Source organism: Typopeltis vanoorti, chromosome 9 (genome assembly GCF_054136105.1).
Source record: "Typopeltis vanoorti isolate ZY-2024b chromosome 9, IOZ_Tvanoo_1.0, whole genome shotgun sequence".
Lineage (NCBI taxonomy): Eukaryota > Metazoa > Arthropoda > Arachnida > Uropygi > Thelyphonidae > Typopeltis > Typopeltis vanoorti.
Genome location: NC_143557.1, coordinates 113,413,547 through 113,431,632, shown reverse-complemented (window position 1 = coordinate 113,431,632; position 18,086 = coordinate 113,413,547). Strand labels below are relative to the sequence as shown.

General features: G+C 36.0%; 1 protein-coding gene across 5 annotated transcripts in view; it reads right to left on the bottom strand.

Annotated features, from left to right (window-relative positions):
• The window catches only part of LOC150103432 (L-fucose kinase-like), a 455,316-nt gene that overhangs the window by 15,881 nt on the left and 421,349 nt on the right, over window positions 1-18,086 (bottom strand). For all 5 annotated transcript variants that reach the window (XM_090397435.1, XM_090397431.1, XM_090397433.1 and 2 more), the window contains one exon: window positions 6,205-6,304. In XM_090397435.1, the coding sequence (XP_090253561.1) occupies window positions 6,205-6,304 (100 nt within the window). The remainder of the gene's footprint in view (window positions 1-6,204; window positions 6,305-18,086) is intronic.

The following is an 18,086-nucleotide window of genomic DNA, read 5'->3' as shown; positions in this document are numbered from 1 at the left end:
GAGCAATCTACCAGATCACTCTAAATCTCACAAAGGATCACTACTAAACTCCTGACCTGAATCACTCTAGGACAGGAAACTCAGTAGTGGCTCCACTCAGTGACAGACAAAAGCCTGTTACTGACAGAATCACTCTACTCTCCAGGAAGAAAGCCAGCCTAAGGAAGAACATCATTAAATGTCATCAGTGGGAGCCAAACTAGAGAAGATAGCAAGGTTGAATTAATGCAGAATTCATATATTTTTCACATACAAGTAGCAAAAAGGTGTATCACTCTTATTATTAAAATACTGTGGATCAGAAAAAGATGCAGACAGTTTTTTTTTCCTCTTGGTTAGAAAATAAATTATACTTCCAAGAAATTATATTCTTGGTAAGTATGAGAAATATATAACATCTCCATCAATTCAACCTTGATATCTTCCATGGGTCTTGATCCAACTGATGATACCCTCATAAAAGGGTTAAAACTGGTTTGGATAATGATACTCCCTTAATGCATAGCATTACCCACCTCTGAGAAGAAGTGTGCTTTGCATTATGGGATAGTAAAGCAATTCATGTGAAGTCATCAGCATCCATATACAAGTAGTCTAATCATGAAGATATTTAACACGCAAACTCTTCTTCTCTTCTCTGCATGATCATACCTAGGCAACATCCTCACTATTTTTTCTCTCACATTCTTCTGCTGCCCAACTAATATCAATCTCAAATCTCTTGCACTTTCACACTGCCTTTCAGGTCATGTGTAAAGGAATGATGGAAAGTGTGATGATGGCAATGAAGCAGGGTGAAAACGTGGATAAGATGAATATCATCTTATCCGCATTTGTATCTATATGTTGGTACTCATGCATTCCTTAGTCATTACTTCCACTGCTACTCAAGTCAGAGACAGTGGCACTCAAGCTGCGCAGTGCTTTCCAGTGTCTGCATTTTACACACACACACGCACGCACGCACACACACACGCACACACATTACTGTTTCTCTGCTATCACCAATGTTCCCTCTAAGCTGCATGTGCACAATTTCTTTTTCTTTCACAATTTCTAATTGATAGTCAATACTTTTTTAATAAATTATATGATAAATCATATTTGTCACTTATTTTATTTAGTGATTTTTCCTATGTCTCCACTCCAATATTACCTTACCCTATTCCAACTTGATACACCTCTAATTGGTTACTTCCTGTGCCATGTGAGCAAGTTGCAGAGGCAAATCTGTTTAGAGTGTCTACAGTCTAGACAATACAATCACTTGAATTCATGAAAATGGTGATGGATTTTTGTAGCTAAGTGAATTAATTTAGTGCTTCCAAATTCATCTTATAGCTTTTCATAATAAATATGTTACCGCTAAAGTGCAGAAATCAGTTATTCTACAGATTATCTAGGTATAGTGCAGATTAACTAGGGTGATCCGTTAAAGTGCCGAAAATTGTTTCATTTCTCAAATTACCTAGGTAATCTGCAAATTACCTAGATAATTTGCACATTACCTACTAGGCACTCGTTAAAGTGAAAATAAGATCTTTGCTGGAACAACAGCAACGTTTCTGTAAGCTTAAATTAACACAATGTTATTTATTTATTTTTCGATATCTAAAGAATCAAGTTAATACAATCAAACAATCAACAAATTAGTTGATAGAATCAATCATCAATCAATTAAAAAACTATAATACAAACAATCAAACGGTTTAAAATATTATTACAATTAAGGAAATGAATTTGCAAAACATATGACACTGGCGAAACCAAACTAAAAGTGGAGGGAGAGGGGGGAAGAAGTAGGGAAAGGAAACGAGAGAAACAAACTTTTGAACTTTAACGATAGGGAAGCCGTTAATGTGCACATTACCTAGGTAAAATGCGGAAAATTCTTGATTCCCCAAGTTAATGGAGCAAATCAGGTAATCTGCAGATTAGCTAGGTAATGTGCACATTAACGGCTTTCGAGCTTTAGCGGTAACATATATATATATGCAGTAAAACCCTGTTTTTACGTTCCCGCAATTTACGTTTTCCTGCCATTTACGTCATTTTCCATTGGTCCCGTCTTAAGGCCTATTCTTACGATGTATTGTTTTCCCACCATTAACAACTCGATGTGGACATTATTTCTGGTGATTTGCGTTTTTTCTCGGGTGGCAATACTGATTTTTGAATCGATTGCTGCGGAAATCAGCGCATTTCTGTTCCCAGATGGCGTTACTTACTTTCGGCTGTAGTTTCGTTTCTGCAATCACGGTGACCTGCATGCTTGCCGCAGTAATGTAAATGAGCGATACCGTGATTTTTCAATCACAGTATGAATTGATATTGCAGAATTTCTACTACATAATTTAGCGTATGAAAGTTGCTTTCAAGTTGCGGTGGTGGATTATCCATGTTAGTAACATGGAGAAAAAAGACAGAAAATGTATTTCGGTAGAAGAAAAGATGGCAATTCTGCGACGTGTAGATTGGCATTCCGGAACACGTGTGCATTTAGCAAAAGATCTTGGACTCTCCATGTCCACTTTGAACACGATAGTAAAAAACAGGTCAAGCACTGAACTCAATGCAAAGCATTCTGGCGCGATGTTAAAAAATATATATAAAATAAAAAAAAAACGAAAAGCAAAAACAATCAACAAATAAAGATTATTTTAAATAGATAAATGTAAGTAATTGTAAATTCATTTATTTTCAGTTATTAAATTTTGTAATCTGGTATGTAGACTAACATACTAGCAGTAAGTCATCTTTTAGCCTTATTTAAACGTTTTTTTTACATTTCCTGCTATTTGCACTTTTTTCCATCAGTCCCCTGAAAAGTATAAAAAAGGGGTTTTACTGTATGTATATATATATATATATATAGTGATAACAAAATTTCAAATTTCCTAAAGATAACAGGGATGATTAATAATATTTGCAAACCTAAAACATGCAAAAGCTAACAACAACAGGAGTTTACAAAGTTTTGACAAAATCTTTTATACTGCAGGGAAGTGATTATGGACCAAAAAAAGTGCAGAAGAAAGAAGAAGAATAAAAACCAGAGAAACAAATTTCCTATGAAGAACAACAGGCTATATTTTCTGGGACAAAAAAAGAAGCACAAAAACACAGAGAGTTAAAAACAGACTAAGTATTGGACAACATATACACACATAACAAGAGCACTGAACATATTAAGAGAATGGACAGTTCAAGACTACCCAAAAAAAAGATACTTCGATACTACTCAGTTGCAGACATAGAAGTCAAGAATAGCCAAGGAAAAGATGGAATAAGACCAGAACAGGTCAGAAAGGATGATGATGTTATAGTTTTTTTTTAATAGTGTAATATAATATTAAATATACTGCAAACAGAAATTTCTCTTTGTAAATTTCTGTTTTTCTTGGGAGTGCAAAAATATTTTGGAAAAATTTGGAGAAAAGAGCAAAGCTAATAATAATGGCAAATACCTGTTGGATTTCTGCTCAGGACATGGACTGGTTATTACTAACATCATGTTCCAACATAAAAATGTGCACAAATTCACATGGAGAGAAGAGGCAAGGAATAAGAAAAGTCTCATTGACTATGTTATGGTCGACAGTGATGTTTTCTCCCTGGTGCAGGACACGAGTGTGTACAGAGGATCTGAAATTGGAAGTGATCACTATTTAGTCTTGAGCAGGATAAAATTGAATTTCATTTTAAAAAGAACATGCAAGAAAGTTTTAATGCGAATAAAAGTTCAGCAGCTCTCAGATGTGAACTGTAGACTAAAATACACAAAGATTATTGAAGAAAAAATGAAAGAGTTTGAGAATAGGAACAAAACCTTGGAGATTCAGTGGCAAGCCTTGAAGAAAATTCTGATTGATTCAGCCAGAGAGGCATGTAGTGAGGTTGTCTGCAAGGATAGAAAAAATCAGAACTCCATGGTGGACACAGAAAGTTAAAGAGGCAGTGAAGGAAAAGAAGAAAATATCAAAAGTTCATGGTAAATAAGTCAGCATGTGCTCTTAAGAATACAGAGACAAATGTAAGAAAGCTAAACACTGTGTAAAACTAGCTAAACAAAAGTCATGGGAAGACTTTGGTAAGAACATAGAAAATAAATATCAAGAAGGTGGCAAGATATACTGGAGGTTGTTGAAGAAGCTCAGAAATGGAGGAAAGAGTGTTGTAAAAGGAATTAGAGATGATCAAGGTGACATGAAAACTGGAGAAAAAGATATCCTTGAAGCATATAGTAATCACTTCGAAAAATTGCTAAATGAAACAAGCAGTGATAGCAAAGTGGTAAAAAGCATTCAACAGGCATACAGTCAGGAATATATATCCATACCTGAAGCAGAAAAAGCCGTCAAAGGCTTGAAATGTGGAAATGCAGCAGGAATAGATGATATTCGACCAGAAATGCAACCAGGTATAAAATGATATTCGACCAGGTATAAAAGTTAAGTCCTACAGTGGCTTCACTGCATAGTTCAGAAGGCCTGGACAGAGGGACGAATTCCTGATGATTGGAGTAGAGCTCTGATAGTACCCATATATAAAAAGGGAAATAAAACTGAATGTGAGAATTACAGAGGTATATCACTACTGAGTGTCCCAGGTAAGATTTATGCAAGTATACTTGAGACACGGTTGAGAAGAATTGTGGAAGAAAAGTTTCATGAAGAACAAGCTGGATTCAGGCAAAATAGAGGCTGTCAGAATCAGATCTTCACTTTACGACAAATAGTTGAGAAATCAAGGGAATATAACAAAGATCTGTATTTAAGTTTTGTAGATCTGGAAACCAAATCACAACAAGCGACACCAAACAGGTCAGAATTGTTCGGACTCTCTCGAGACAGACAGAAGTGGAAAGAGTTCATTCGGCCTCATCATCATCCATATACATGATGGAAGAGAGAAGAAGAAGAAGATCTGGAAAAGGCATATGACAAGGTACCAAGACAGAAGTTATTCAATATGCAATAGTTATATGGTGTCAATGGAGATTATATCAAGCAATACTTAATCTTTATTTGAGTTGTAAGTCAGCAGTTGGAATTGAAGGAAGTACAGCAAGATGGTTTAATGTTAAATCTGGTGTAAGACAAGGATGTACATTATCCCCTCTGTTATTCATTATCTATATGGATCACATTATGAAGAAAAGTGGTATTAAACCTGATATCAAAATTGGAGATGTTAATGTCAGCGCTCTTTGCTTTATGCTGACAATGTTATACTTCTAAATAAATCTGCTACAAGTCTGCAAGATTCCCTGACTAAATTGAATAACTGTTGTAATAGATATGGTATGAAGGTCAGCAATAACAAGAGAAAGACGATGAAAATAGGCAGAATCATTCAAAATGTCAGCTGCATTGTGAATGGAGAACCTATAGAACAAGTAAAACATTTCAGCTACTTAGGCACGATTTTTAGTGGAGATGGTATGGAAATAGACAACAGAATCAACAAAGCTGTTATGGTAGGAAGTCAACTGAATAAATTCATATGGAATAAGAGAAAAATTAGTCAGAATACTAAATTAGCTGTATACAAGACCGTGTTCAAACCAGTTTTAACTTATGGATCTGAGAGCTGGGTCAGAAGTAAAACACTTGACCAAAGAATAGAGACCACAGATATGAGAGTCCTGAGAAAGATTATAGGCATGAACAGATGGCATCAATGACAATATCATATTAAAAAGGAGGATAGGAAAGAACTTGACATTGTCAGCATCCAGGAATGCATTAGCAGAGCTAATCTCAGGTGGTATGGTCATTTAAACAAAAATGGGTAAGGAAAGATTAGCAAACCAGGTAATCTCTGCCAGGTTGGCAGGAAAATGCAGAGGAAGACCAAGATATAGGTGGATTGATACATTAAAAAGTGCCTTAGACAATAGAAATGTAAGATCTGATAATGTTGGAGTCTTGATTTGGAGGAAAAAATATCAGTATTGTAGATAAGAAGTTTGTAATGATGTAAATTTTTCATGTAGTACTATCATATCCTGTACACCCCTTGAGGATACATGGCAGGAATTTGATGATGATGATGAAATTTCTGTTCGTATAAATAAATATTTTGTAGATAAAAATTAGTATGCAGGTAATTTATAACAAATTCAACTTCCTTAACTGTCAAAAATTACTCCATTAAGAAGTGCTAATGCATAATATATTCAAAATAAAAAAATAATCTTACTTTTCTTAAAAGCAGCAGCAGATTCCAAAGATGCCTGATGAAGGTCTTTGAAGCACTTGACTATGGTTTCATCTCTGGCATACCAATTACGAATCACATTCTTAAAAAATAAAATTGAACACTTTGTTTAGATAAGAACAATCATATAAAATTTATAATAATGTAAAATTTGAAAGGTAAGTGATGGCCTCATTGCCAAGTAGACAGCAATTCTATTCTCCAATCGACTAGCTATAGAAAACACAGAAAACATTTAAGGTTATCATTTGAGGTTATATTTTTTTTGGCTGGAATGTGCTAAATACACATTCCATTGTTCGAAATTGCTTGCAATTGTTACTCTTCGGACAAGACATACCACATAGTATTTCAAGAAGAAGAATTTCTTCTAAGATTACATCTTTGTATGCTTGTAGATGCATTTTCTATGTGAGGTATTGATTGTGATATTGATACTTTATGCAGATATATGCTTCATATTTAATCATAAATATATAACCAAAATTTTTTTTCATAACACTGGTTTGCCATCAATAGTCATGTGAGGAAAAATGGATCATTTTGCAATTTTTCCTGACATAACTATTGATGCAGCAAATGCTATGGAAAATTTTTTGGTAACATAACTTTTATGATTAAATATTAAGTATATATCTGCATACAATATATCAATATCAGAATATTAGTACAGCATTAGAAAACTGAGTGCAATTACAAATCAACTTTAACGCTGTAAAAATCAAATAACACTATAACAGGCACAGCAAATGAATGACTGAGTTAGAAAACAATACACATATCAAACACACAGGGGAGAAAATGTGATTATTTTTAAAATGGAGAGGAGCAAGAGAAATAACAATATGTCCACAAGTCACTAATGCAACAAGATTAATGTCATTGTTTAAGAATGCCACTTAATATAATAATTATTATTCTTATTATTACATGATGTTTCCAAGGAGTATCATGTAATGTATAACGACTTATCACAGGAGGCCAATCTACTTATCTACTCTACTCTGCTACATATACTCACCAATCCCCTACTACTTAATTCTCCATCTACATGCAACACTACTACCATTAAAATCTACTGCTCACCACCATCACTAATGGTATTGTTTGTCTGTAAACTGCATGTATTCTCACGGCAGATTTGCTTGTACTTGGGATGAAAAACTCTGCTATCTCCATATGAGATTGACTAATTCACCTTTAACTGAAAGCCCGTATAAAGATTCCTCTTGTCATGACCAGAACCGAATGCAGATCTTTTCCAATTGAAGGGTGCAGTGTTCCGTTGTGCTTCCAATTGCATTGTGGAGACACTTAACTGTGAAACCATGATCGTCATTTCCTGATATGTACCCACAAAGGGTGTACGGTGTACATGATACTACAGAATTAAGTTTGTTACTATTATCCAATCAATAATTTTGTTCCAATTTAATCTGTTATTTATCAGGTCTCCAGTAAATATCAAGTGTCAGACCTTACACTTCATTTTTCTGAGCCACTATTAACTGTATCAATCCATGTAGGTCTTGATCTTCCTATGGGTCTTTTTATTGTAATCTTAACCTCGAGCACCTAGTTTTGCTAATATTCCTTCAACCATTTAAGTGAAAATGCCACCTTATATTAGCTTTATTCATACCAACTTATATGTTTGAACCATATCTCCTCTATCATCTTCCTATCTAGTAGACTCTGCAAACTGCATTTTCTCAATCTTTCTTCATACTCAACATTCCAGAGACCAGAAACCACTTTATTCAATCATCTCTGGACCCTTTCCACTATTGCTTCAGCAGGTGATCAAATCTGTGTGCAGTAATCCATACATGGCCCGATCAAGGCTTTATATAATGCAACTATGATCTCTTTACTTGTACATGTTAGTGTCATCTACATAATGGCCATATATCATCAGACCTTACAGCCTTATTAACACTGAGTTTACTCAATTCTTCATCAAGTTTATTCAATTCCCTCCTGATCACTCACCATCAGTCTCTTCTTTACCTTTCCCAAATACCCAGGCTCTGCATGATGTCATATGCACAAGGATGAAATACCTTATTTAATGTCCTAACTACATCCTCAACAGTGGTTATATTCTACCATTTTCAATAAAAAGTATCATCATCATCCTTCCATAATCATTCTTTCTTCTACAGGCCACATATCAAAAGAATTTTTTTTTGTGTGTGTGTGTTTATGCCATTAGCTAAATACTGCTCATATGACACTTTTGAAATCCTTACCAAGCAATTCACCTTCTTTGCCTATGATTTGAAAGGATGACTTCTCAGAACAGTAATAGAAGGTAAAGTTCTGGGAAAAAGAGGAAGGGATACACCATCAATGAGATGGATGGATGGATGGATGGTGTGCGTGGAGTGACTGATCTTCAGAGAGTTGAACCCTCCAGAAAGGCATACAACAGGATTACATGGCAAGGACTGGTGTGGCACATCACCAAGCATCGGATGACCATACACCATCTGTGGATGCCCAATGAACATATGATGATGGTGCCTGTTTTTCGTATTCCTCATGCAGTTGATCATTACCACTTTTATGCCTCCTGTCTACTTATTCTTCCAGTTTGTGGTTACTCTAACTAGCTAGAAGATTTGACAACCTCTGATGAAATGATCAAATCCAAGACCCTTGATCTTCATGTGACTTCTGTTATGTACTTCTAAGGGTAGATGTCTCTCATCTCTCAAAAAAGGGTAGATGTCTCCCAACTTTTTGAGAAATTCATTCTCTTTGCTTCCATATGTCTCTTCATTCTAATCCATCAATCCATATTACCATAATTAAAATCATCCATAAAATCAGTCTTTTCTTATCTGCTAAGCTAATTTGCCTATACTTTCCTTCTCACTGCCTTCCATTTTTTAATGCTGATTTTCAACAGAATATGATATGATTTTCAATTCATATCAAATTTATTAGAGAAGTTATTTAATTTAGTTAGAGCTCTGAAGATTTTATAGTGATTTACATTGGAGTATAACATCATCTGTATTATTATTATTATATGTACCTCCATAGTCTTGAGACTCATCATATAGAGACCTATATGGACATTTATACACACAACACCTATCATATCTCCTCACTGTCAGGGAACTCACAGCTAATTCTGGCAATCCATTCCACTTATTCATCACTTTCTGTGCAAAAAATCTAGTTTGCCCACCCCTACTAAACAAATTCTTACACAACCTCTAATTCACTGACTATTTGTCATATATTGAAAAATTTTCTTTGCATCAATTTTATAAAACTTCTTTAATATCTTAAAAGTTTCTGATTCTATCATGTCCCCTCTTTTCTGCCTATCAACTAAACTTTGTAACCCGCACACCTTCAACCTATCCTCATAGGAAGCATTTTAGAGACCTGTCGCCAGCTTAGTCACTCATCCCCTGAATCTTCTCTACTACCTGCTGTTCCCCAAGAAACCCAGGTGACCAAATCAGTGCACAGTGGTTAAAAGATGCAGCTGAACTGTAGCCTTATAAAAAGGGATAATAACTTCTGTATCTTAATTGTTGAGCATGTTTTTTAATCCTTTGGACTGCTTTACCAACTTCTGCAATATGCCCTCTGAACTTCAACCCTCTGTCCGCTATTATTCCCGGGTCACTAATCTCATCAATTTCCTGTCCAGTACCTTCAACATTACAGACCATATGCAACCTTTCTAACCTGAAGTGCATAACCTTACATTTTGCAACATTAACTTGATAATCATTATCCTTTGCTCACAATGCAAATTTATTTAAATCATCCTACTTATCAACTATTGTTTCCCCCAGTTTTGCATCATCAGCAAACAACTGAATATCCCTCTTAAATCTTTCCCTATATCATTGATATACAAATTAAAGAGTAGTGGCCCTAGTACAGAACCCTGAGGCACTCTATTAGTGACCTACATTCTCCTAGATTCCATTTCACAATATACCACTCTCTAGTATCTGTATGTTAGTCTCCCCCCCCCCCCCACCACTCCACCATCCATACAACTAGCTTCATATCCATTCCCATCCTCTCCAGTTTTTGTAATAGTTTTCCATGTGCTATTCTGTCAAATGCCTTTGCAAAGTCTAGCAGTATCATAGTGTAGCCATTACCTTTATCCAATTCTGCTGTTGCTTTACAACCCACCCACTGTTGGATTTTACCTTTAACCAACTTTTCCAATACTTTAAGAACCACTCCTGATATATTAATTGGTCTGCAGTTGCTACCTCTGTCTTGAAGCTAACTTTATGCAATGAAACTATCTTATTCTCCTTCCACTACCTTGGAACCCCACCAGAAAGGAGACTTAGACTGAACAACTGCATCAGAGGCAATTCCAGTTCTCTTGCACATTCACAGAGTACGGGCTGACATGACCTCCCATCTTACTGCTGTGTTCACATTGATATTTTTCAATATGCTGAACACCTCCTGTTCATCTACCTCAATTTCGATATGTATCTCTATCACATTAACAATTACAAAATCTCCAACTGGATGATACACATTTTCAAAATGATCACTCAGCAACTTAACTATTCCTTTTGCACCTGCCACCTTCCTGCCATAAGCAATGTTTAGAGTTATCCTAACATAGCCATTTTCCTTCTAACTTGCTACATAACAAAAAAAAAAAACTCTTTTGGGTTTACTTCAACCTGCATAGCTAATTTTGTTTTATAATCTAATTTGGCCTTTCTTACCTTACTAGTCATTCTTCTTGCTTGCACTTTGTACTGCTCATGAGTATGCTGATCAACTTTTTTTTTTATATTCCTGTACAGTGTTTTCTTTCTTTCTTGCTTGCTTTTTTTTTTTTTCATCTCTCGCTTTATATCTATACTCATCCACTTAATCCCCACTTGGTTTATTCTCCTAACCCTTGGGTATGCAGTCTGCTGCTACTTCTCTCAAACAGTCTCTGACCACTTCTCATGCACTATTGACATTCTTTCTTTGTAGCTTCTCAAGCCATGGCACTGCCCCAAGATGACTCGTATGTCTGTCATAATTGCCAGCTTTAGAGTTCAACATAAACCCTATCATCATCATCACGAATCATGGGCTCACTGCCCGTTGATGCCCGATGCCTGTTTCACTATCTTCTTCCACCTTTCTTTGTCCAGTGCACAGTGTCGCAGTTTTTGTACACCCATTCCACACCAGTCTTTTATATCATCTATCCATTCTCTGTATGGTCTACCTCTTCTGTTTAAACCATCCAAAATACCAAACATAAATGTCTTTATCTTCCAGTCCTCACTCATTCTACAGATGTGTCCAAATAATTGCAACTTCCGTTTTATAATCTTCTGCATTAGATTCTGTTTTGGTTGTATCTTCTGATAGAGCTCTTCATTGGTGATTTTCTGTGCCCATCCTATTCTTAGAATCTTCCTGTAGCAAGTTCTTTCAAATGACAAAATTCTTTTTCTTGATTCCTTATTTATTACCCACATTTCAGATCCGTACAGTACACCGCTGAAGATGCATGTTTCCAATACTCTTAGTTTTGTTTGCAGACTGATCACTTTACTTTTCCAGATGTTATCCATGGCCTTCAGATTTGTTCTTCCCTTTGCAATCCTGATCTTTATTTCTTTTTTACAGTCCAAGTCATATGTCAGTTTACTTCCTGAATATGTGAATTGTTCTACATTTTCTATATCAGTTCCATCCACTTGTTTATCTTTTGTTTCATGTTCTTCTCACCAAATACCATTGTCTTTGTTTTTATAAAGTTCATAACAAGTCCAAATCTCTTCCCTTCCTCATTTAACAGTTTCAATGTTTTTTGTAGTTCTCTTTCATCTTCTTCAATAATAACAATGTCATCTGCAAATCTCAGATTGTTAATTCTCATTCCGTGTACAGATATTCCTTTGGCATCTTCTTTCATTTTATCCATTGCTCTTTCTAAATGTGCGATGAAAATGCTTGGTGATATTGGGTCTCCCTGTCTAGTACCTCTGCTTGTTTTAAACCATTTCCCCAAATTATCACCTATTCTAACTGCTGCAACTGCATTCTGGTAAACATCTTTTAATATAGCTATTAGTTTTTTATCAATTCCATAGGATTCTAGAACTGCTAATGTCACTTTCTGGTCAATACTGTCAAATGCTTTCTGAAAGTCAACAAAGCAAGTATATATGTTTTTGTTTTTTCTCCTAGCTTTCTCTGCTATTAACTTCATTGTCAAAATCTGTTGGATTGTAGTTCTATCCTTCCTAAATCCTGCTTGCTCGTCTGCAAGGTATGCTTCCAATTGTGTTCTCAATCTTTCTGTCAATATGATCATCATCACTTTACCAAGGTGACTTATCAAGGCAATTGTTCTATAATTTTTACATTCTAGCTCATTTCCTTTCTTGTATAATCTTACTAAACCCTATATTGACAGAAAATTCCACGTGTTTGGTAACTTCCCAGAATAAGACTGTATGCTTAATCTCCCCAATGGGAGCAGAGTGATATGGATATATCTTCTGATGCTATTACCAGATCCAACACTCTCAAACCCCTTGTCCTCTCTGTAACATGTTGTTTCATGTAATTAATCCTTAGCAACTGTATAAATTCATCTTGCCATACCCCCTTTCCTCCTTCCAATCCATATCCCCATAGTTAAAGTCTCTCATAATAATTATTCAGCCTGCACTCATTGTGCTAATCTGCTGGTACATGGTATCTATATCCTCCTTTGGACCCACCAGTTTATAGCGGCAAACAACAATATATTTTCTCCAACTGGCCTCTATCTCACACCAGAGAGCCTCAAATGTACCATCTCTGCCAGACCTAAAATCTTCTTTAACTTATAATTTTGAGGATTGTAATTCTTCAGCTGTCACAGGCAATACCCCACCTCCTCTCATATTCCCTCTATCCTCCCTGAAAATACAATTCCCTTCATAACTACATAATTTTCTGTCAACCAGGTCTCGCTGATGCCTATAATTTTGGCCAAGTTGAGCTGACTAATGCCAGAAACTCCTCTCCTTTATTCCTGATAATTCTGGCATTCATGTACATGCATTTCAACATTCTCTTGTAATGTCATTACAAACCCATTTGAATCAGAAACCTGTGAAATCGCAATCAGCATTATATAATAATTTCTGTCCACATGCTCATTTATTACAAAGGTGGCCAGACGCCTGTTTGATTGCATCCCCTTAATATCTCTGGTTTCCCTGGTTTTGCACTTCCAAACTGTCACTAAAAACACTTTCTCCACACATCTACTGAAACCATTTAAATGTAGTGCATCTCATATACAAGGTAATCAAAATTAAAGTATTCCTGTTTAAGACCTTGTGGAGAATCATCAAGTGATCTAAATGCCGTGAACCTCTGAAGGAATACATAATGAATCATGTGGAAGTGATAACTGAGAAAAAAAAAAAGTAGTTCCGAAATTCACCACCAGAGTACTGTATGGTATACCGAATATTGAATGTAGATGTAGTAATTTTTCTGTCTGAAAATGGAGGCAACACAATCATAAAAAACGTATTTTTATTCACCTCCATTATGCATTCACAGGGTGTACTGTTCAATGTACTGACCTTCCAGGTATGCCACAAACTGCATTATTTGTACAGTGTGTTCAATGGCAGAATGCAGCTGGTCAGGATTGATGGTGCACGCATGCTGAGTTATGTTGTCTTTCAGCACTGGCAAGTTATCAGAAATATCCTGATAAACTCTGACTTTGAGAAATCCCTAGAGCCCTAAGTCATGGGGGTCGGTTCAGGTGAATAAAACGGCCATGAAGTACAGAAAAAACACACATGGCTGATCATTCTAACTTCCATTAAATGTTTTCAAAGGACCTCCTGTATGAATCAACCGATGCATGAAAATGAATCCATGCACAGGACTGCTGTAGTTGTGGCACAACAAGATTGTTTATCTCATCAATTTTGATATGATAAACAGTTCACTTCCAGTATGCATTCACAGGCTGTACTGTTCAATGTACTATCCTTCCTGGTATGCCACAAACTGCATCATTTGCACAGTGTGTTCAATGGCAGAATGCAAAAAAATGTCAGCAATGCATGGGAATCTTTGAAAAAGTGCTTAACCCAGTGTTAGTAAGGTGGGGTGTCACAGTTATTTCTTTCTATATCTTTAGGGTCTGTGACACCCCATCTTACTAACGCTTTTTTGATGTTGAAAGTTTATTTTTCACAAGAGACCTCAATAAAGGTCGAAACTAGTCTGGGTAGTGGCCCTTCCCTTAATGCATAACATTAGACATATCCGCAAGGAGATGTGTTTTCAATTATAGGAGGTACTGAGACAGGAGTGTTGGTAGCTTGCTCCACCTTTGCAACGAGTTGGCCTGGTGTTGTACCACCTTACTCCAGTCCTGAAGATACTTTCAGGCGCAAACTTTGTTTGCTCACACTTGGATAAAGGATTAAACTAAACTTATTATATCTTACTAACGCTGGGGTAAATAAGGCAGTATCTGAATGTATCCCTAGTGTTCGAAGAATAAATAGTTGAAAGTTTATTTTTCACTTGGTTAGACTATAATAAATTTAGTTTAATCCTTTATCCAAGTGTGAGTAAACAAAGTTTGCACCTGAAAGTATCTTCAGGACTGGGGTAAGGTGGTACAACACCGGGCAACTAGTTGCAAAGATTGAGCAAGCTAACATCACTCCTATCTCAGTATCTCCCATAATGCAAAACACATCTCCTTGCAGATATGTATAATGTTATGCATTAAGGGAAGGGCCACTACCCAGACTAGTTTCGACCTTTTTTTGTTTGCTCACACTTGGATAAAGGATTAAACTAAATTTATTATAGTCTAACCAAGTGAAAAATAAACTTTCAACATCTTTCTCTAAATCCAGAGTAATTTAATAAAAAGGTGGCACACCGTTTGGCAACTTCTATAGGTAGAGATGACCTTGCTAATGCTTCTGCCTCATATCTCCACTTGGACTGGCTCCCACTGAAGAGCCCTCAATAAAGGTCGAAACTAGTCTGGGTAGTGGCCCTTCCCTTAATTCATAACATTAAACATATCTGCAAGGAGATGTGTTTTGCATTATGGGAGATACTGAGATAGGAGTGATGTTAGCTTGCTCCATCTTTGCAACGAGTTGCCCGGTGTTGTACCACCTTACCCCGGTCCTGAAGATACTTTCAGGTGCAAACTTTGTTTGCTCACACTTGGATAAAGGATTGAACTAAATTTATTATAATGAAGAATAAATAGGTTGAGAGTGAAATGAGTGTGCAACCTTTTTAAGCAAGAGGAGTTATGAAATATATAAAGCTCAGGCCAGAAAAATAACAAGTATTGTGTGGAAAGCCAAATTGAAGTATGAAAAGAAATTGGCCATGAAAGCTAAAGGCAATCCAAAAGAATTTTATCATTATGCCACAAGCAAAATAAAGAATGAATGTGAAAGAATAACTTTAATAAATGCAGATGATACTCTAGTGATGGAAGCTAATGAGATTGTTCAATTACTGAGTATACTCAACTTTGCTAAGATATATCAACCAGATGTATGTAACATTGTGCACAGTGCTACTGTTAGATTAGATGAAGAGTTAGAGGTTCATGAAAATAAGGTTGAAGAGCTGTTGCATAACCTGGATAAGAATTTGGCAATAGGAACAGGTGGAAGAACAGCCCATTTGCTAAAGGACTGTTCAGCTGAATTGGCTAAGCTTTTCACATGTTTGTATAACTTGAGTCTCAGCTCAGGAATGATACCACAGGAATGGAAGGAATGTATGATAGTTCCATTCTACAAGGGTGGTGCAAAAACTTATGTGTCTAATGACTGACTTATCAGTATCTCTAGTGTAGTAGTGAAGATTTTAGAGAGGTTGGTAAGAACTCGCATACAGAAATGGGTAGACAAGCATTCTATACTCTGCAGGGAACAGTATGGGTTTACTAAAGGAAGGTCATGTTTTAGCAATTTACTCATATTTTATAACAATGTAACAGCCAAGTTGGATAAATGAAATGGATACACTATGATAATGTTGGATTTTTCTAAGGCATTTGATAGAATACCACACAAAAAGCTGTTGCATAAACTGGAGAATATGGGATTGGAATATAAACCCTTGACTTGGATCAGGAAATGGATGGTTGACAGACAGATATCAAAAAGTAGTAAACAGGGCATGCGAATATGCCAGATTTAAGGTGACCAGTGGTGTACCTCATCAGGCCTTGGGTAATGATTCATCAATCTATACATTAATGACATATTAGGAAGGGTCTAACATGAGATGTGCAATTGTTTGCTGATGATGCAAAGATAGGCAGGGCAATCAGGGATGCCCTGCCTATTTTTTAAGTAGGGAAGTTATTACCCCTTTTTATTGGGCTCTATATTGACTACTATGTACAGATTTGGTCAACTGAGTTTCTTGGGGAACAAGGAGGTGGAAGAGAGGTTTCTGAGAAAAGTGCCACAGCTGGTGACAGGTCTTTAGGTTACAATGTTGAGGTGATAGGAGGAAAAGAGGGGACATGATTGGAACTTATAAGATATGAAAGGGATTTTATAAAATAGATGTAAAGGAAATTTTTCAATAGATGACAAATAGAACTAGGGTTCATTCACTGCAGTTGTGTAAGAGTGTGGCTAGTAAGGATGTGAAGACTAGATGTTTTGTATGGAGAGTTGTGAATGAGGTGGAATGCATTGTCAGAATTAGCTGTGAATGCCCTGAGAGCGAATAAGTTTAAGGAGAAGTATGACAGGTTTTCTGCATATAAAAGTTAGTGCGGGTCTTTCACGATAAGTTTCCAAACCCCATGAAAATATCATATAATAATAATAATCAAGTTTAAACCAGTGAAATCAATTCAAATCATAACAGGAAAAGAGAAGAAATATTCTATATCACACCTACTATGATCAAACTGAAGGCAGTCTTAGAATAACAGTTTCCCAAAGCTTGAGCGAATTAATGTTACCATACTTGTCTGAAATTAGAGAAGTGCTTCACTGTGATGTAGATCAGGGCTGTCCAAAGCACTGCCTGTGGGCTGGATGCGGCCTGCCTGTGGGTTTTGATTTTCACAAGCAAAAAATAAAATAACAATTTGAATCGAATGCGTATTAGATATTTTAATTCTATCACTAATCGATAATCTCAATGTTGGTAATTTTATTTGGTGTTTTTACATCACTATATACCCATGTGTTTTTCAAATATTAGATGTGTCAAAGAAGCTTTCTTACACTGTTTTGTTCCAACGCGCATGCTTCGGATGCTCACGGGAACGTGAATGTGCGATTAGTGTGCAATTAATGTTGTTTGTTTGTTCAGCTATCGAGGTTGTGTCGCTGCTGCTCACCAAATTACTAGATACGCATTGTGATGCAGCCCTCGGATTACCTAAGGTTGGACAACCCTGATGTAGATGATGAACATAACATTTCAGATTTGTAACATTTTCTATAGAAAGTCATCAATCTTGCTGGTCCTAGCTGGACATAATAATTGGAGCAAGCATACGTTTTTCACTTATTCTTCAAAGAATATGGGTAGAAAGATGTCTAGGGCAAGACCACCACTCTGATCCTGCTTAATGTAGACTTGAAACAATAGTTCCACGTTTGATCTTTAGAGCAGAGTTTCTGGATTATCTAACCTTCCATTTACTATACTAAATATAGTATTGTAAATTGTATTATAATTAGTATAATGTACCTAGTAGTACTGTAGATTATTAATGTTTTGTGTTTGGAATGCACATAAAAAAAATCAAGGTTCTTATTACAAGATTGTTACATTCAAAGTTTTCTTATATTTAATGCAATCAGAATGCT